This window comes from Sylvia atricapilla, chromosome 19 (genome assembly GCF_009819655.1).
Source record: "Sylvia atricapilla isolate bSylAtr1 chromosome 19, bSylAtr1.pri, whole genome shotgun sequence".
Lineage (NCBI taxonomy): Eukaryota > Metazoa > Chordata > Aves > Passeriformes > Sylviidae > Sylvia > Sylvia atricapilla.
The window spans coordinates 9,290,382-9,310,965 of record NC_089158.1 but is presented as its reverse complement, the minus strand read 5'-3'; the positions used below and the strand labels follow the sequence as shown (position 1 = coordinate 9,310,965).

Below are 20,584 nucleotides of genomic sequence, written 5' to 3'. Positions count from 1 at the left end.
CATGGTAAATTAAAAGTAACTCACCTTTCAGTGAGCATTTCTATCTTCTGGTTTAATGACTGCAACTCAGAGTCTTTTGCAGCCACCATTTTGTTGATTTCCTTCAAAATACTTTCTTGTTCCCTCTTAAGCTGCTCCAATCCCCTCGTATCTGTCTGTAATAACCTAAAAGAGCATTTATGCCTTTTCAAATGAATGTTTTAACAGCTCTCCCTCTCCAAAAGCAGTGGAAAGAACCCAGTCCTTGTGCTCACGTGACATAAACCCCCAGGAGCACTCAGGGTACCTGAGCTGCTGAGCTGCTTTCACAAGTTTGGTGGCTGTTTCCTGAGCTCTCTGCTCCAGCTCCTCTGCCTCCATTTCAGTGCAGGACAAATGGTGTTTGGCACGATTGTACTTCTGCAGAGTCTCTTTGGTCTAAAGCAAAAATAGAAGATTGAGACAATACATTCCACCTTATGCTGCATTTGCTGTTTAAAGGTGAGCTCCTGGCTTGAATATTCCACCTCAGCCTTCTCCCTCTTTCTACCATGAACAATTTTTTCTCCTTTGTTGTCCAGAGCAGAAATCTTCCCCTTCTTCAACAAGGACTAAACCAAGTTCTTCTAGCACAGTTTATTTCCCAGCTTATTTTCATAGAGAAGCATTTGAAGGTTCTCCAGGTGAAAATAAACTACCCAGACAAACAAAACACTGCAATCCTCCTGCCCTCAGGGTTTTGCCTCCACTCACCTTGCCCCGGGTGCTCTCGAGCTCCACCTGAGCCTCTGTGAGGAGCCTGTCAGCCTCCCTGAGCTCAGCCCTGCGTTTCAGGAGAGTCTTCTCTGCACATTCAATCTCCTCTGCAACATCTTCCTGCTGCTGCAGGGATTTCTCCAGCTGCAGCTCTGCAAAGAGGCTGTTGGTGCAGCCCTCAGTGAAGTCCCTGAAAGGTCAGGATAAAAACACAGAATTAAAATACAAAGATGCCAAAGATCTGGGAGCCTCTTGAAGTTCTAGCATTGGAAATGAGTCAAAAGGCTGACTTTTGCTAGGAAAAGCTTTAGGGATTTGCAGGTTTCCCATCCCATGCACTGCTCCCACCTGTGTGTGCTCTGTTTCTGAGCTGCCCGGCGCAGCTCTGCCACTTCACATTCCAGCTCTTCCCTTTCCTGCTCAAGTTCTTCAACATTGCCATGCAATCTTTCCACCTCCTTTTTGTACTTCTGCTCAGCTGAGCATCTCTCTTTGTACTTCTGAGACTTTAAATAGCACACGGTGCCTTCCAGCCTTGACACTTCACTCTCCTGCACACAGGGAGCAGAACACAATTAGGATCTATTTTCCAGCTGAGGCCTCCAGAGCAGCTCCAGATGGCAAAGACTGTAACCAGACCCAGACCCTCCCCAGCAGGGAGCTTTTCCTGATTTGTCAGTCAGTTCCCAAGGGTTCCAGCTGCAGCTGCAGCTCTGGCTCTTACCAGATCCTGATGTTCAGGCACGTTGCAGTGGAGCAGTCCCAAGGGAAGGAGCGGCACTGTGAAGTTTGGAGGCAGAGGGCCATAAACCACCTGGGATCCCAGAGGAGGTGGGCCGTGGATGATGGATCCGGGGGGAACTGGAGCTCCAGGGGCTGCTGCAGGAGGAGAGGCATAAACCCCCACGCCCTGAGGTGCAGGGGCTCCATCTGGAAGGGCTGTGTCAATAACTGTGCCCGGGGGTGGGACAAAGGGAGAGCCTTCAAGGACAGGAGAGCCTTCATTTCCTTCACCATCTTCTTTTGCTCTCCTGTCTTTAAAACAGACAAAACCGAACATCTTATTTTTAATGATTTTTGTTTTTCAGTAGAGATAGTCTTCAAACGGACATTTTAAATTCTTTGTCATTTACAAAAATGTAATAAATGTTGCTAGAAGTTGTTAAACAGTACTAAACATTTATATTCACTTACACTCATCCAAAAAAAAAAACCAAAACCAGCTCTCTGTGAACTCTAAGCAAGCCCAACTTTAGTTTGCTCCTAAACATTCTGAGAGTGACACTGACTTACCTTTGGCAGAATTTGCTCTGTACAACCTGTTTCTGACTGGTGAATAAACCCAACATCCTTGGCTGGGCAAGTCCTCCCTCCCACAGGCCCTGTCCTGAGCATCCCCTCTCCTGGCTGGGGATGTGCCAGAGCACCCCAAACACACTCCAGAGTCTTTGGTGCTGTGGGAAGCAGGAGTTGAAACCTAAAAGAAAAATACAGTAAGTGTTAATCTAGAAATGACAAATCATGGCAAATAGAGGAGGTGGTGTAGACATTCTAATGATTTTTCAGAACAGGCTGCACATACTCTGCTGTCTTTCAGTTCTAAGCACGATGCTGCTTTAAGAGCACTAAATGTAATTTAGGTGTATTGGTTTTAAATTCAGAAAAATTTCCTTTTGGAAGAAATGTTTGTCTGTAACATCCCCTTTTAACCCTCACCTAAAGGGATTTTCAGTAGTGGCCTGGAATTACTGAACAGTTCTCTCCCAGTGTTATGTACCTTGGACTCCTATCAGTAAAGGGCTTTATCAAGGAACATTTGTGTGTGTTTTATTTCAGTATTTCTCCTACATGCCCAGCCAATATTTGTTCTTAAATTTCTCTCCCAAACCTACTCAATTTATAATGCACTTTCCTACATCCAAGAGCTTTCCACAAGGAAAACAACCCATGACAGGACTTTAATTCCTGACCTGTGATGATGGCATGTAGTACCAGTATCCCCCTCTTTTCACCTCTGCTGTGCTGGGGCTGTGATCATTCTGCTGTGAGAGCACATTCCTGAGGGCTGCAATTTCAGCCTGCAAGGTCTCCATTTCATCTTTGTTACCTGCAAATGAAGCACAGTTTTACAGTCACCTGTAAAAAAAGCAAATAGGTAAATAGGTACTGCATTCAACTTTCCCCTCAGTGTTAACCAGTTAAACTAGAACTAGGTTTAAAAAAAATAATTGCTGAGGGAAACAAACTAAATGTTTTCCATAATGACAGGCACACACAGGAGGTTTGCTGGTTTCAGCTTGTGGAAATACGAGTTCAGATCCAGGTAACTGCTGCTTGTTTTCCTTACACGGAGCTCTGACATTTGTCCTAGAGCAGTTTAAATGGAATGCTCAGCACAACCAGTGTGTTCTGAACAGCTGTAAAAGCCCAAACTAATGAACAGTGACACGTATCCTGTATAAACCTGTACAGAAGGATATTGTCAACACTATTCTCAGTTCAAACAGTGAGAAATGGGGAATAATAACCTTCTCTATCCCTGTCTATCTGCAAGAAGGGGAGAGAAAAGAGAAAAATACCTGTCCCAATATTATCCAACAACCATTTCAAACGGTCAATCTCTGCTTTTTGCTGTTCCAAGGCTTCACTTAACTTACTAATTTCAAACTTCTGAGCGTTTGATGCAACCGTTTTCTCACCAGCTTTCTCCATCTCCTGCAGAATCTATTTGAAATAAAAGCTTAAATCACAAAAAGCTTCCATTCATTCTTCCCATCCCCTCATAAGAGAGATGTTTGAGTGAGAGGGTGATGGTTTTCCTCAAAACCCAGCTGCTCCAGTGAGGTTTTCAGTTTGTTCTTGGGTTGGTGTCAGGGGAGGGAAGAACACTGTCATTTGGGAAGACTTGAGGGGAAAAGGGCAGGGCAAAAACCTCTGAACATGACATTTCCAGAAACTCACTGGTATTTTGTCATATTACACAGAGCAAAAAACCTACTTGGTCTTCCTTGTCCTTCAGGAGTTGTTGTAGCAATCCTATTTCTGCTTCTGCTCTGGCAAGAGCCTGGGAAGCACGAGCTGCCTCAGCACAGAACTTCTGGGCTTCCTCAAGCTTCTGAAATTGAGAGTTTCATTTGAACTGTGGTTTGCAGGAACATTTCTCAGGCTTGAGATGTGCCATTGTGAAAAGCTAACCACTGAGAAGCATCAGTCCCTGACTGTTCTGGAACTCTAGGTATATGTAAAACACTACTTCTCCTTTATCTTTACAGTATTGGTACAGAGGAGATGTTATTATGTAGCCTAAAGTGCCTCCCAGTTTGAAAAAGAGTTTCCAGTCCTTTCTTTTGTTTTCCTGCCTTACAGAACAATGCATTATCTATTATTTGCCTTTCAGTTAATGAGAGATTAATGATCTTCCCCCTCCTTTTCTCTCCCACAGCAGGAACCTGTCCATACCCAAATTTCCTCACTCATCTGCTGCAGCTCAAACTCTGCCCAAAGCAGGGCTCCAAGGCAGCTCAGAGCGATTTAGAAGAAAGCCCTGAAGCTGATTTGAAGGACACCATCCCTGCTCCCCCTGCAATGGCATTAATAAGCAATTAATGAATCCCCCATGCTGCTCTACCTGAGCTGTGTCCTGGTTAATCCTGAGCACAGTGTCCTGCAGGGCCTTGAGCTGGCTGGCAGCAATGGAGAGCTCGGTGGCTGCCAGTTTGTCTGAGCTGATCACTGCTCTCTGCAGCTCCTTCAGCTCCTTATCCAGGCTCTGCACCTGCCTCTGTGCCCTGGCATCTTCTGCTTTTTTCTGAAAGCAGGAAAAGAGACTTGTACAATGTGGTTTCTTTCATCTTCCCCCCTCCAACCCGTTTTGGAATATTTAGAAAAAAAAAATAATCTAAAGCGAGGGCAAGCAGTAAAATTTAAGGAAAATGAAGGTGTTAAATATAACATTTATGTTCCTATGTGTGTTGTTTTATCTTAGAGAGAAAAAAAATCACAAGCTTTTGTTTCTCCTTTCCTGAAGAAACAGTGGACCTGCCCTCACCCATTCTTACCCTTTTCTCTAAATTCTCCAGCTGAGCAAGAATAACCTCTTTTTCTTCATCTGCCTCCTGGAGCTGCTGATCAGCCAGGACCTGAACCTCTTCCATACTCTTTATTTTTTCATGTAAACGTTCAATTTCATCCTCTAACTGACTGACCTTGTTCTTATTTTGCCTGTTTTCAGCTTTAACCTGTAAGTAAAATACATTAGAATAAGTAGCCAGATTTGTTTTTTTTCAATTAAAAGCCATCCTGTTTTAATTATTTAAATAAATTTCTGGGAAATGAAGTTACCAGCATACTTTGCATCAAAACAGAAAGGAAAGGTAACTACTGTGCCACTGTAACTGCAATATTTTAAGAGTGCCTCAGTTATTTTATTAGAGATATGTATAATGACTTTTCAAGAAGGTTCAGAGCTGTATTTTTCTAGTGGTCATTACAGCCTTTGTTGCCTCTGAGACAGATCATCGACTAAATTCCAACTCAACAAATAATCAGGTAAAAATCAGGAAGACTATTAATGAAAAATCAAATCAGTCTCCACTGTTACACAAAGACAGAGCACAGCAAAGCTTCATCAAGTGAAACTTGGTCCTTCAGCTGCAGGTTACATTTTTTAGCCTAAGCTGAAATTGTCTCACTCTTGCTTTTGCTGTTTGATACATGCCTGTCTGTATTTCTCCTGCATTTCTTCCAGTTTTTCCTGCTGGGATACCATTTCTTCCTGCAGCTGTCTCTGTCCAGCCCATGCTTTCTCTTTTTCCTTCTGTGCATCAGCAAGGATGTCATTGAATTCCTTCTGCAGGCTTGCAAGTTTTTTCCCTAAAATATCAGCTGAATTTGGGCACCTGAAAGAGAAACAATCCAGGTTCCAAGACAGAAAACAGTGATTTAAAGTTGTGATACCAGATCCTGAAATCATGAATGACAAATGGTGGAAATCTGAGACATGCTGTGTAAGTCATTCAGGTTAGGTTGGAAAAGCCCTCTGAGTTCACCCAACCATTCCCCCAGGATTGCCAAGGCCACCACTAACAAATGTCCCCAAGTGCCACATAGGACCATTTTTTCAATCCTTCCAGTGCTGGTGACTCCACCACTGCCCTGGGCAGCCTGTTCCAATGGCTGGCAAGACTTTCAGTGAGGAAAAATTCCCAGATATCCAACCTGAACCTTCCCTGGCACAACTTGGGGCCATTTTCTCTTGTCCTGCCCCTTTCACACGCTCTAATCTCACAGTGTGCTTTTATTTTACTCACTTTATCTCTCCTGCTCCTGTCTGAAGCTTTTGCCTGAGCTCATTTATACAAGCCATGACATCCTCAGGATGAATTAAGTTACCAAGGGCGTGGTTTAGCTGATTCTGGAGATCTTTAAGCTGTTGTTTTAGGAAATTATTGTCTCCCTAAAAACAGACCAAAAAAGAAATCCACACAAATGTAAGCAAACAAATCCACAAGTGATAAAAGCTAGAACTTTTAATATAACAAACACTTCACCTGCAATTGCTTGAACTGTAAAAGCAGCTTGTAATTTTGTTGTTCCTTCTCTTCTGCCAGTTGTGCTTTGGTCTGAGCATTCTCTAAGAGCTGTCTTTCCTTTTCAAGCTCATCCTGCAGGGCTGACAGCTCCATCTACAAAACCACAAAACCTCCAGATGAATATCCCCACTCCCAACCACAACCTGTCACCCGAACACACAACAGATGTATTTCTTAAAACAGTAACAATATGACAGCACCTAAAAAAGATCCAACAAAACAACCCCAAGCAAACCATCTGCACCTCAAAGCAAAGTTCTAAATGCCAGCAAACTGCTACTGTGGGGACACACCTAAACCAGCAGTTGTGTGATTTAACCTTGGAGATGAGGTGTGCTGGGCTAAATAACAGCACTAAAGCTCTGTTCTTACCTGGCTAAGTTGTTTGAGTCTTTCAAATTCTTCTTTTTGCTGCTTGGCTTCAGCATCTCTGTCTCTTAATTGAGCTTCCAGCTCGGCCTTGTAGGCGCTGACCTTCCCCTGAGCACCTTGAAGGGACTCATTTATCTCTCTCTGCTCCTGGAGTGAACTCTCCAGCATTGCAATTTCCTGCAATTCAATACCCATTTTAGGAGGATGTAAAGATGGGAGGGACAGAATTTAAGAGTACACTGCCTCCCTTCCCTTCAACTCCCTTCCCTTCAACTCAGGAACTCCATTGAAACTTGAAGGTGGGTGGCATTTCTACCTGCAAGGTCGGGTCAGTGGTGCCACTGACTGCCCAAAATCTACACTCAGGTTAGAAAGGTGGAGCTGGAAGTGACACAGAACTGTCCCAGGAGGTCAGGTTAACACAACACCCACCAGGATGCCCAGGCAGCTCTGTGTCATTGGCTCACAGGACAGATCCAGGCTGCTGACACAAACCCCTGGCCAATGTCAGGGGTTCCACTGATGCCATTCCTCACGGTGTCACTGCAAACCCAGTTGCAGTGATGTCTGCGAGGTGCAACCTGCATTTCTGAGATCTGCTGGATGTCTCTTGCAACTGGTTTTAAAGGGCAGATTCTCTTCTGGAGGTGTGTGGGCACATCTCATCATGTCACCATATCAGAAATTATTTTGTCCAAGGCATTGTGGTTCCTTAGTCCCAACCTGATCACCAGTTTATATTTTCAAGTTTATTCTTAGATATCTGAACTTGGGAAAAGAGGTATTAAGCCTTACTTTTCTCATATTTTCTGCATCCATGACAACCACTTCCAGGTTGTTTTTTTCCTCCTCCAGACCAGCCAATCTTCCCAGCAAAGATTCTTTTTCCTTCTGCAACTTCTTACACTCCTCATTGGCCTGTTTTGCCTGATGCTTTACACTTTGCAGGTACTCCTGCAAGCCAATGATAATACTTTCCAAATCCCTTTTCAGTGCTTCATTTGTTGCTATTTGACCTGCAGAAATGCAAAATGAATTCAAGGTAGTTAAAAAGCCACATTTATTTACTAAACAAACCAAATTTCCTTCCTTTATCATTTCAAATGTTCACCCCGAGAGTAAGTAAAAACAAGTACCTAGAACTCAACCAGAAATTATTGGTTTTAAGGTTAGGATTCCCAATATTACTGTGTTAACCTGGCCACTGGAAGAGTTAAAAGAAAGTGCAGCTCTTTGTGAATTCTTGCCTCCCTTTCCCAATCAGGTAGAAGTGGACACACACAGTTTACTTTTATACCAGTTAAGAACAGTTTATTAAGACTTTCGTACCCATTCTGTATTTCCTTTGAGCAAAGATAAACAAAAACAATCCTCCATTCAATTGTCATGTTGCCCTAAGAACAAGAAACACTTTAAGACAAAAATGAAAGTTTACCATCGGTGAGCTGCTGCTCCAAATCCTTGATTTCCTCAGTTTCCTTTGCAATCCTGGAGAGCATCTCATCCAGGCGAGTTTCCAGCTGCTGGCAGTGTTTGTTCATTATATCAAGGTGCTGCTCTTTACTTGCTTTTTGAGCTTTCATGTGAGCCTGTCGAGTCACAGAAAGGTAAAGCAAAACAGGCCATCAACACGGATTTAAAAAATCAGATTGGGATTTTGTCTCCGTTCTGCAGTGTCTCACTATCAGCAAGAAAAGCCACAAGCTCAGCACACACTGTGGTGCTTTGGGGTTTGTTACTTGTTGTTATTTTCCCTCAGTCCTGCCCCACAAAGGACCCCAGATAAGCAGCAATCTGTGAGTACCAGCATTGTCTGCAGGCTCCCCCCTGCCCAGGCTGAATAAAGCCTGCATTTAGAAATTAGTACTCATGGCTACTATCTTTCTTCCTGCCTTTACATTTTGTTCTGCCACTTCCTCTCTCAGTCAAGAACAAACATGATTTCTCCCAGAACCTTTAATCCTGTCATCCTGCATTGCCCTCACTGCAGATGATGCTTTAGAACATGTCAGGTCAGCACTTGAAGGAAAATACTCTGAACAAACAGCGAGGCCAACTTTACAGTTACTAAGTAAATATTCCTAAGTAAATCTTACTTTATTAAAATCTTTCTGGGAGATACACCACACAGTTCACACAGACTTTGGCAAGGACTTTATGTTTTTAGTATGAATTAACTGATTGTTGCAGCTGTTTACAAAAAACTTGGTTATCAACAGAATAAAGTGTTATTTCTTAACAGTGTGAAATTGCTCAGAAACAACCCAAAGCTAGAAACTTGGGGAAAATACAGAATTATACTGTCAGGATTAACTGACTGGTTTTTTTACTACTTAAAAAAATAAATCGAGGTAGCAGTAAATTTAAATACGAGTTCTCAGAAAAGAAGAACACTTACAGAGTTGCTTCCACAACAAAAGCAAATGGGTAAACCCAAAGCTTTTTGCATTTTAACGGATTAAACCGGAAGTTAACTTAAACATGCATATCAGCACAGTTCAACTTGTCACCTTGCTAAACACAAACTGCCCTGCAGCTTTCAAAAGCGAAATTTCAACAAGTAAAACCCGATCCGCTGCCATCGAGCCATCTTGCTGCAGCTGCTGAACGGCACCAAAAACGCACTTTGAAAAAGAAACAAAAAGCCACAAGTCTCCGACCACTTACAGCTTTGCCTTTGTCTTTTCTTCCTGAGACAGCACTTGCAGAACGCCCCACCCCTGAGCGAGAATTCATTTGAATAAAGCACCGGGAGCTTCAGCGCGGGCAGGAATTGAGAGGAGTCTCCATGGGGTCCGGAGCGGGGGCCGGAGGCGCTGCCCGGGCTCCGCTGCCCGCCCCGCTCCCGTTCCCGTTCCCAGCCCCGCTCCCGTTCCCAGCCCCGCTCCCGGCCCCGTTCCCGTTCCCAGCCCCGTTCCCGTTCCCAGCCCCGCTCCCGTTCCCAGCCCCGCTCCCGTTCCCGTTCCCAGCCCCGTTCCCGTTCCCGGCCCCGCTCCCGCTCCCGGCCGTTGGCCCGCACGGCGTTTCCTGTGTTGTGATTCGAAGCGAGGGGCGGCCGCGGGAAGGGCCGGGCTCGCTCCAGCCCCTGGCTCCCTCCAGCCCCTGGCTCTCCCTTGCCCCGGACTCCCTCCAGCCCCGGGCTCTCCTTTACTCCGAGCTCAGTCCAGCCCCGGGCTCTCCTCTCCTGCCCCGGGCTCTCGCCTCTCCAGCCCCGGGCTCTCTCCTCTCCAGCCCCGGGCTCTCTCCTCTCCAGCCCCGGGCTCTCCCCTCTCCAGCCCCGGGCTCTCCCCTCTCCAGCCCCGGGCTCTCCCCTCTCCTGCCCCGGGCTCTCCCCTCTCCAGCCCCGGGCTCTCCCCTCTCCAGCCCCGGGCTCTCCCCTCTCCAGCCCCGGGCTCTCCCCTCTCCAGCCCCGGGCTCTCCCCTCTCCAGCCCCGGGCTCTCCCCTCTCCTGCCCCGGGCTCTCCCCTCTCCTGCCCCGGGCTCTCTCCTCTCCAGCCCCGGGCTCTCTCCTCTCCTTGCCCCGGGCTCTCTCCTCTCCAGCCCCGGGCTCTCTCCTCTCCTGCCCCGGGCTCTCTCCTCTCCTGCCCCGGGCTCTCTCCTCTCCAGCCCCGGGCTCTCTCCCCTCCTGCCCCGGGCTCTCCCCTCTCCTGCCCCGGGCTCTCTCCTCTCCAGCCCCGGGCTCGGCCATTCCCCTGGCAGCTTTCCCAGAACACGCTCAGCACTTCTGCCACCCAGCACCCGAGGAAATTAAGTTTAAAAATAGAATATTTTTAAATACTTTTTAAACAAGCGTTTACGTGCCTCTGCTGAGGAGCAAAGCATAAAAATACTTTTGTTTCTTACTTAAAAGCATCCAGCAGGCCTGAAAAGCTTCCATTTAGAGATATAACCTTTCAAAAACACTGTTAAAGATAATTCAGTTTCATTTTGGTTTAATTTCTATTAGTGTTTACTGTACCTGAACAGAGTTAATAACTCAGAGAAAGGCCACAGTCCCCACCAAACAGGCTGGATAAGCACTGCCACACACTCATCTTTAACCTTTAAATCCACAAAAAGGTGCATGACAGATTCCTTACACAGAAATCATCTGCAGGGCTCTGCAGTGAGTTTGTGCAAAGCATAAAGATTTAATTCTTAAATGTGCTCTACAGCACCTGCTGGGAAAATGTGTTGTTCGAGTGTTTTATCAAAGCTGGCTGGTCCGGTGGGATATTTTAACTGTAAAGATATTTTAATTTTTGAATTCTAAGTTAATGATTTTGATAAACAGCAGAAGAATATATAACTCATGGAACAGGCACAAGTGAATGGCCAGTTGTTAAAGCTGCCTTTAGTCCATTGCACAGTATATGAGAACTTCAGATTCTGGTTTTACTTACATGTCTTGGATCCTCAGGATTTATAGAAGCAAGTGAACTCTGCAAATCTTCAAGCTCTTTCTGATTTTTCTCTATTTCTCTTTTCTGTTTCTCTATTTGTTTTTCCAGTTCTAAGGTTTCCTTGCGTAGCTCCTGTAGGATTTGTAACTTCCCAGTCAGTTGCTGTTCAATTGTTTCCTTGCTGGCCTGGGAGATCTGGAGACAGCATTAGGAGACTGAGTGGTTAGAAATACACAGATGATCAAGAATATATTTAACATTTCAATAAAGAAGGTCCCGGTCACTGATTTTCAGGCAAGTTTAAAAATAGCAATAATTGGTGAGAGTTGAAGCCAAGTGGAAGATGCTGTTTTAGTTTAATGCTGATAAATTAATTCTTGCTGCCAGTTCTGAAGTCACATTTGTTATCAGCTGCACAACTCAACCTACACAGCAGGTTCTTCCAAAGGGTTCTGGGGAGAGTCAGCAATAAATCAGCAGCAACACATGGAACAGATGCCATTAACTGCACTACAGCTCTAACAGCTGATTTATGAACAAGCTCTTCAAAACCTGGAAGATTTTTCTGATGCTTGACACATGGATTTATGTCTGTACAGTGGCCTCTTTATAAGAATGAGGAGAAAAAGTTGTATTTTCTTACATCAACACTGCTTTAAACACCTTCCCTTGCTCTTTGTGGAAAAACTCACTTTTTTCTGAGCCAGAGCATCCTCCAGCTGTTGCAGTTCCCCTGTTACTTTCAGCACTTGTTGCTCTGCATCTCCAATTTCACTTCCCAGTTCTTCCAATCTTCTTTCTGCTGCAGGCAAAAGAAACCCAACACAACCCCCACAAAATACATTATAATATTGTCTCTAACACTGACACCCAGCAATGTATGAACACATTAATCAGCACAGCACTAACACACTGATAATCACAGCTGATAAATACGTTCTGAGAAACCAGAAAGTATGTCCAAAGCTTGTTTAACAAGCATTACACAATTAAATTCATACATCAAATATGATGAATGAATATTCATCTCTAGAATTGTGTTTTCAATAGCATTTAATGCCCTCATCCTGGTTTATCTTAAAATAACAGCAGTAAGAAACTGTAGCAGTTTTGACACAAAAACTGCATCAACCCTGAGTTTTACAATCACAGCACTTCCAGCCTTTGACACACTGTTTCTATCCTTATGTCAAGCGTGTAACCACTGGAATAAACCACACTGATATCCATGTTTCTTATCTTTATTTGATAAAAAAAATTAGACTTTTACCTGAATGAATCTTTTCTTCCTTATCCTGCAGTATTTTATCTAGACTTTGGAGATGTGATTCCAGCTGGGGTTTCCTACAGGAGTCATCTTCCTCCTGTTGCATTTTCCCAACCTGCAGCTGCTGGGCTTTGTCAGCAATGTATCCTTCCTTTATAAACATATTTCTTTTGTACCTGGCCTTGCCAATGTAGGGACTTTCACCAGGCACATTATCAAGCTCAACCTCCTGAAATGTAAGAAGCAGAGTCTTTATCTCAGATCTGTGGCTGCAGTCAACTCCTAACATACATTTAGTTCTCTTGTCAGGCATAAAAAGGAAAATCAAGTTGAAATTAAAAGAAAACGGATTATACTTAACATTTTTGGCCTTAAAATTGTTATTTTATAACGGAATTAAAACCAAACAAACCCACCTGGGGTGTGACCAGTTTTGTTGCAGGTGTCTGGAGGAACTTTTTCTTAGTATATTGAATTTTATTAGATTGTATTTAGTCCATTACATTGTTGCACTTAAGTTTTACTCAGACATCACTTAACTGTAGTCAAGGGTTACTAAACTTTACTTTTCTTATGGATTTCAATCTGGCATTTTTGTTTGCAAGTACAACAGAGGTTGGGCCTTTAATAAAGCAGTATCTATTAGATTACAGGAAAACTAGCGAGGTTTTTTTTTATTTTCCAAGCTGAAAAATCAAGGGAAACAGCAATAAGAAAGATCCACGATTTTAAAATGATTACCTCTGAGGGAAAATAATTTAAGGGCTCAAATTTGGCATCAATCTTGTAAAAGGCCAGCTCCTGCTCCAGCTCGTACTGCTTCTGGCAGGCTCGGGTGAGCTCCACTGTCTTCTGCTTGAGCTAAGAAAGCACAAACCCCAGTGAGTTCAGTGGAATTCTCTCATCACTGTCACACTCAGTGCAGCTCCACAGAGAGCAGGGCACAGCCCCCAGTGAGGGAACAAAGCTCACAGCACAGTTTGGGATCCAGAATATCACAAAGGGCAATTTTACAATGGTGAGCTAAGAGGAGACAAAAGCCCCACGATTAACAGAGTACAAATGATCACATGAAAGGCCTTTTTTGTTTGTCACATCAAAGTGACAAGTTTATTTTTAAACCTAATTTAAGATAAAAACAATAATTTGGGTATGATGCTTTGGCAAAATCTAGGCCAAAATAAGGAATATATTTACTGCTGCTGGTGAGCATGAGGACTATTAACACTCATGGTCTGTAAAAAAACCCAAAATATCACAATTGTCAAGAGTATAAAGTCTGTGTGTTTTATTTTAGCTTAACCATGTGCTAGATTGGTTTTGAGGTTATTTTTAAGCAAAGGTCCATCATGTGATTTCTTTTTAAATCAACTTTTCACACTGAATACCTGAGGGAGAACATGCAGCACAATTCCAATAGAGAGCGGAAAGCAGGACTAATGGAGGAAAAGAAATAGAACAGAAAAGGCTTAAAGAGACATTTCAAAACCTGATAAATGCCATGCAAAAATTAACTCTGTTTCAGAGAAAAAGGGGAAAAAATAATCAAGAAAATTATATTCCAGACCACAGTGAATATAAAGTCTCACTGGGACACTTCATAATAATGTTGCTACTTCAGGGAACGTGCAAATACATCCTAGGAATAAAACCAACCATGCAACCCAGGGCACAGTGGGGCTACCTTGAGTGAGGAACAAAGGCTCTGCAGGAAGGGGACTGTGACAAACCCAGACACCAGCTAAAGGGAGACACAAGTGAGCCAAGTTTGTCATCCAAAGGAGAAGAGTGGGTTCAGGCTGCAAAGTATTTGCTGCTACATCTCATTTTACCAAACCCTGCATTTAGAAGCAGACTGCTGGTTAGTGTGTGTGTGTGTTTTCAGAGAAACAGCTGTAGAAGTACCAGGTGTGAGAGTCTGAAGGATGAAATTTTAGACGACAAAACTAACAGGATCAAACCCGAGACACAGATTTGGAAAATCCCAGCTGAGCCTTTATAGGAGGTTAAAGAAAATATATTAAGTCATAAAGATAAAGAACAAATATTGAGTTCCCATCAGGTCATTCACAACTCAGCACCCACAAGTCAGCAGGACTTTGCTTGCATTGTGTGGCTACCAATGAAAGAGACTCAAATATAAGACTTCAGTATGATGTGAATAAAATACAATTAAAGTGGTGAGCATTCCTCAAAATAATAAAGGGCTATTACTGACACAGAACTTGTGTGCACATCTCTTTTTAGTAAAGGCAGCAACCTTCTCCCTTACTGCAGCAGCACTTTAGAGTCTGACCAGTGCAGCACATTCAAAACTTCAGCATTTTAGCAGCTTAACCTTTCATCAACAGACAAAATTTTAAACAGAAATACATAAATAATTACTGGAAACAAAGAAGTTACTATAAATCAAAAGAGTGATACTGAGTGCTGCTTCCTTATACTTACTTTTTCCACAGAAAGAATATTGAAGGTAAATAACCACTCTCTAAATAGTTTTAAAATTAATTTTTCAGTCATGTGCACTCTCATATTGACAGCTCTGTGCTCAAAGATTTCCTTAGTGCCAGGGTTTATCTTACCAGCTCATTTTTGGTGCCCAGGTCCCTCTGTAGCTCTTCAAAGCTTTGTCTCTGTTGCACAGCCTTTTCCTTTAGTGACTTGTTGAGCTTATCCTGATGCTGAAGCTGCTCAAGAACTTTGGACTGGTTCAGTTTCAGGTTCTCCATATCCTTCTTGGTGTTTTCCAACTCTCTTTCTAATTTTTCTATCTCTTCTGAAAAACCAAATCAGAGGAACATTCAAATTAAAAAAAAAAATCGCTTCTTTCCTAAACTTTAATTTTGTGTCATTCACTTCAGGTTTAATAGGTGATTACCTAAATTAAACCTCTCCAGAGCTTCCTGCCTGTCATGGTTTGTCACTGGCTGCCCATCCAGGTTTTCCAGGGCCCTCAGGTGGAATATGGTGTACAAGCAGTAGTGAGGCAGACTTGCCACTGGATTTTCAGCAAGGAACAGAGAGGTCAGGTCTTGCAGAGGCTTTAGTTTGGCTATATCATGGAGCTAAATCAAAGAGAAACAAAACTATGATTAGGCATCCTTCAGAGAGGAATTAAACCCCCAGGAGTGAATTGTGATTATGTAGAATGTTCTGTGTTAGGTCTCTATCAAAGGATTAATTTTAACCGTTATGCTAAAGAAAAAGCTGTAAAAAACTATCAAAATAGACAGTATTATGACCAAAGTCACTTCTTAAATTAAAATTATTTCCTCTATAAAAAGTGCCGCTGCAAAGAGTGCAAAGGCAATCAAGTTTTATCTTGGAAATTCAAGATACCAAGGCCTGTGCATGTATAACCTCCCCAAAACTTATGCTTTCCCAAACAACCTAATTCCAATACCTGCACACCAGGAGCTTCTCTGATAAATAACTTCATTAGGCTAAAAGCTGCTGCATTTCACAGCAGACTTTGTGGAAAGACACCCTGCAATTACTCAGAGTAAGTCCATCAGTGTAAATACCCAGTTCACTCCACAAAAAGCCTGAACAATGTCTGTTTCTGACCACAGGCACTTACTGAGGACACTTTATTCTGTTTCAAATTCAGGCTGCGCAGGGATCTCAGTTTCTTCCCTACCCACACAGGAATGTGCTCAATCTCATTCCCTGCCAGGTTCAGCTTCTGGAGGTTCTGCAAATGTTCTATGCCCTCGATTTTGCTGAAAAGGAGAAGGGAAATGGAATTTGTCATGAACCACAGCAAATTTAAAGTGAAGCTGAGGCATTATGGATAAACTGCAACAAAATCTGTCACAATTAATTAACCAAGAGATCAGCAAAACTATTATTTACTGCCAAGGACAATTTAATGAGATTATGCCAGCTTACTTACAAGTACTAAATTAAGACCAAAAATCACAGCACAATTTTCTGTCACTGTCACAAACTCATTACTTTTGCATGTCTTCATTTCAATATTAATACCATTAAAATATAATATATATAAGGTATTATATATGATAATGTGTACAGGCAAAATTTGCTCTAGAATATAATATATAAAGTATTATATGTGATAATGTGTATAGGCAAAATTTGCTCTTTCTCTCCCAAGAATGTAATGGGACAAAGATGAATCAAAATAAAGTTGTTTTCTGGGGTTTCTTCCCCCCACCCCATAAAAAGGAAGGATCAGCTATAAACTGACAGCATGAGGAGCCACATTTTCAGTGTTTTTATTAAAACTATTGAGGAAACCATGCTGGTTTGTAGTTTACTAAAGCATTTTTGATGAGTATGTGTGAACATTAAGTAAACCATGAGAATTACAACAAAGTACAGCAGGATGTGCTCCTGTGGCTGCGCTGCTTTTTGGTATATATGAGCTCTACATAACCAAAGTGTAAAAAACAGAGCAGCAGGTAAAAGCTACTGGGCCCTTTTCCTGTGGAGAGAGGAAGTTGTGTGAATGTAATGTGTAGAAACAAACCCTGGGGTTTTACTCACTTCCCACTGTAAATGTCTCTCTACTGAAATGGCAGCTTGGCTGCTGCAGAGTTATAATAGTAAAGATCATAATTCATTGACAGAAGAGTTAAATGCAATTAAGAGTTTTGCTACTGCATGAAAACCATTACCCTTCAACGCTTTAGACAAGACACCAGGCTCTCAAAAGAGTTCAAAAGCAATTTAGGGAGTTTATGGCCTGCCTGATCAAGCCCATTCAGCTTCCTTTCCTAAAAGAAAAAACTTATTATATTACCTATAATAATAAACAGCAAAATTTTAATTAATTTTTAATGCACTTAATTGGGCTCCTGCCCACTCTCTTCGTTGTGGTATCTGGAAACTTGCACTCCTGGCTTGGTTTCCAAGGAAAACAAATTAAACCACAGCCATGGCACACTGACAGCACTTCCCAGAATGATTTATACTCCTAATACCTCAGCGCTTGTGCTTTTTTAAAAAAAGACCTCAAAGCCTGTTAGTCTTGACATCCAATTGGGAAACTCACCTCTGGTGTTCACTCCTGTGAGAGAACTCAGTCAAACAGGGGAGGAAAATGAGTTTTATTTGCCCTGTTTCCTCTCACCTGATTCTGTTGCGGGACAAGTTGAGCTCACGCAGCTTCAGCAGTTTGTCCAACTTCTCAATCTTCTCTATTTGGTTGTTACTAAGGTTTAGCACCTCTAGTTTGGAGCACTTTTCCAAATTTTCTATGTACTAAAGAACAGAAAATCCCTTAGCATAGGGTTTGGGTAGTTTTTTTTTTTTTTTAAGAGAAAATCAGCTTTCTATTAATAGAAATACCAAGTAGTCTAATATTTCATTAATCACAGTTTATTGTGGTATTCTAAAACCCCACTTCAGGTGCAGTCTTCTACAGTGTTAGAAAGCTGGATTTTAAATTTACAGTGGGCCAGTCTTCATCTACATAAAAAGGAACATTATTAAATTAAAAAAAAAAAAAACCACCAAAGAAATCCCCAAACCAACCAAAACCTGCACAATCCAAAACCTAAAAAATTACATGAACGAATCTAATGATTCTAATGAATCAATTCTTTTTCTTTTGCTCAAGTCTCCATGGCCTTTTTTTTTTTAAGAGAAGCTGGTTGCAGAACTAGGCCAACAGAATTAGACTGTGCTGTTTAGATCCACTTAAAAAGAAGTCTGTATTAAACAACAAATTGCAATTATGTTAAACTTAAGTTTATTTCCCAGTTATTTCCAATAACTTACCTTAAATTTCTTGTCCCCATCCTTTGGGGAAGAAAGATTCAGTGTGCTTATACATGCCAAATTTTGCTGTTTTGATAGACCCCTAATAAGGGGCTCAGTTATGTACTTAACCCCTGGGCTAACACCATTTTCACCTGGAATTAAACAGAAAGGATTGATGATTTTTATATTTGTTGTTGTCTTTACACTCAACACTGGAAAAACATTGACAATCATCCCCTTAGAAGCATTTACAGGAAGGAGTAAAAGTTTCATTATTCTCTCCAACTTTAATTACGCCCATTTCCACATTTGCATTAAAAAAAAAAAAAACAACAAAAAAGATTAAAAGCAATCCTTTTCAGGCTTCTTTCCAACAGATCATACATCTTTAATCCCACAATTCACAGAACACTGGCTTTTAACGCTTGTGGTATGTACTTGGATACCAGCATTATTTACTACACAATACCTTTGTGAAATTTAAAAGCAGCTCCAACTTTTCCTGCTGGAATATCCCATTGCTGGGGCCTCTGCTCCATGCTTTTGGGAGCAGCTGGAGGTGCCTGTTGGCCAAGATGTAGAGATGTGGCACCTGGACTGACAGGTGACATCAGCTGAGGTATCTTGGACGCTGATGCCTGTGGTTTTCTGACTGCAGTTTTCCTCTCAGAGCCTTTCTTCATTGCCAGAAACGCAGAGGATCACACGGCAATACCTGGAAGAACTGAAACAATTATCAGTCTCTGTAAAAAGCTAAATCTCAAAAGGTTTGCATGACAACAAAAGTGCTACAGAAGCTGCCAAAAAAAAAAAAAAAAAAATCTCCAATGGGTGCCAACTTCCAGTTTTCCTGGCAGAGGGAAGAATTTTACCTTTAAACTCCCACCCTTCTACAGCACAGCCCCAGGGACTGATTGAGCAGCTTGGTGTTGGCAGCTCCTCTTCCTCCTGTCCTGCAGGCTGTGGTTTACACAAAGTCTGCCAGGTCTGGAGATTCTCTCAGCTCAGATAGCAGAGCTGGCAGGGACAGAAGCAGAAGATTGGATCCCAAATGTTCCCAAAGCTTGAAATCACCCACTCTACAGTAAGAAAAAAAAAATGCAAGCAGAAAAAGGCAACCGAGGGGAAAAAAAAAAAATAGGATCAGTCTAGCACTGTCATTCCCAGAGATTTTTTTTTTTTTTTTTTCCTGCAAACAAGTTATCCTGCGACTGCCTGGGAAATCGTAGAGAATGTTAACAGAAACTTCCCTCGGTGATGAACATATTTCCCCAGGGATGAGCGTAGGAAAAGTCATGTACTCGGTGTGACAAAGCCATCAAAGCAACCATCTCCGAGGGACAGAGCTTTACCAACACCTCCACCCACTGAACAAGGAGCACATGTTGAGGCATTGAGAGAGAAAAGTCTTCTCTCAGCGGAACTGGGAGTTTTAAGAGTGATGACGTTGTGCCTTGAGAATACGTCCCTCACTGAGATGGCCTTTTTTTTTCTTTTCTCCGAAATTTGAAAGGAAATAAGAACAAGGGAAAGAATAAAGGTCATTGTTTTCTATCCATTACTTGATAAATCAGGACAGTGAGACTGGAAGGCGCAGGAGAGGAAGAAAGATGCTAACGAAAAGCCACATTGGGGCGTTCCTCGGCGTTTCAAAAGCAGCGCAGCTCGTGGTTTTTCACGCCGTTTCCTGAGGACAGGCGGTGGTTTCGCAGTGACACTCCACTCCCGGAGGGCTCACCGGGGATCCGTGTGCCCTCAGTGCCCCCGTCCCCTCCCGGTTACCGCCGCACGGCGATCCCTCAGGCCTCCGCTTTGATTACCTGCGTTGACATGGTAACGCCGCCCCGCCGCTCGCCGCCGCGGCACGGGCGGGCAAAGGCGGCCTCGGAGCGCTGCCGGAGGATGTCACCGGTTCTCAACGCACCTCTCCGCCGCCTCTTTCCCCTCACCGAGCGATCGCAGCGCACACCACCGAGCCCCGGGCGCTGCGGCTCCTTTAAGGGCGCTCCCTGAGGGGCCGCCCCGCCGCCATTTTGTCCGGTCGGCGGGTGCGGCTGAGGGGCGGGGCTTGTGCGAGGCCACGCCCCCGCGCCGTTCCCGCCGCTGAGGCCCCGCCCCCGCCCCGCCATTTCCCGCCGCGTCCCCTCAGGGCGAGTCCTCAGGGGTTTGTGGTGAATAAAGCCCGGATCGGTTTATAAACAATAAAACCTTGAGGGAGTTTGGTTTATTTAAAACCAGGGCCGCTGTATAAACAATAAGACCTTCTCTGCTGATAGGCGGTCCTTTCCTTATCTGTACTCTATGCGTGTGTTATGGTAGCATCTCACTGCCAAGTTGCGTATAAATGGGCTTTATTGGAAATACACAGTTCATTTATAGTTATAAACTCCGCGTGTCCGGTCTAAATCACAGTCATTTCCATAGAGGCCTGTAAATAAACCTCTTTTCAACTGCAAAGTGTGAAATGCAGCGTTGAAAAACCAGTAGGCCGTGTCTCTGAAAAATGTAGG

The 20,584-nt window shown here is 43.2% G+C and overlaps 1 protein-coding gene across 1 annotated transcript in view; it reads right to left on the bottom strand.

Annotated features, from left to right (window-relative positions):
• The window catches only part of CNTRL (centriolin), a 28,290-nt gene extending 8,309 nt beyond the window's left edge, over positions 1–19,981 (bottom strand). Inside the window, exons 1-28 of the mRNA XM_066332928.1 lie at positions 19,895–19,981; positions 18,544–18,798; positions 18,093–18,226; positions 17,443–17,573; positions 15,928–16,069; positions 15,226–15,412; positions 14,930–15,123; positions 13,089–13,208; positions 12,351–12,576; positions 11,773–11,882; positions 11,081–11,275; positions 8,134–8,287; positions 7,494–7,714; positions 6,699–6,875; positions 6,285–6,419; positions 6,045–6,190; positions 5,453–5,633; positions 4,794–4,973; positions 4,364–4,543; positions 3,734–3,850; positions 3,315–3,459; positions 2,706–2,842; positions 2,029–2,212; positions 1,460–1,770; positions 1,084–1,286; positions 733–925; positions 287–417; positions 25–165 (exon numbers count right to left, since the gene is read on the bottom strand). Coding sequence (XP_066189025.1) covers positions 25–165; positions 287–417; positions 733–925; positions 1,084–1,286; positions 1,460–1,770; positions 2,029–2,212; positions 2,706–2,842; positions 3,315–3,459; positions 3,734–3,850; positions 4,364–4,543; positions 4,794–4,973; positions 5,453–5,633; positions 6,045–6,190; positions 6,285–6,419; positions 6,699–6,875; positions 7,494–7,714; positions 8,134–8,287; positions 11,081–11,275; positions 11,773–11,882; positions 12,351–12,576; positions 13,089–13,208; positions 14,930–15,123; positions 15,226–15,412; positions 15,928–16,069; positions 17,443–17,573; positions 18,093–18,226; positions 18,544–18,757 — 4,589 coding nt within the window. The 5' untranslated portion in view covers positions 18,758–18,798; positions 19,895–19,981. The remainder of the gene's footprint in view (positions 1–24; positions 166–286; positions 418–732; positions 926–1,083; positions 1,287–1,459; positions 1,771–2,028; positions 2,213–2,705; positions 2,843–3,314; positions 3,460–3,733; positions 3,851–4,363; positions 4,544–4,793; positions 4,974–5,452; positions 5,634–6,044; positions 6,191–6,284; positions 6,420–6,698; positions 6,876–7,493; positions 7,715–8,133; positions 8,288–11,080; positions 11,276–11,772; positions 11,883–12,350; positions 12,577–13,088; positions 13,209–14,929; positions 15,124–15,225; positions 15,413–15,927; positions 16,070–17,442; positions 17,574–18,092; positions 18,227–18,543; positions 18,799–19,894) is intronic.
• Positions 19,982–20,584: the final 603 nt, after the last annotated feature.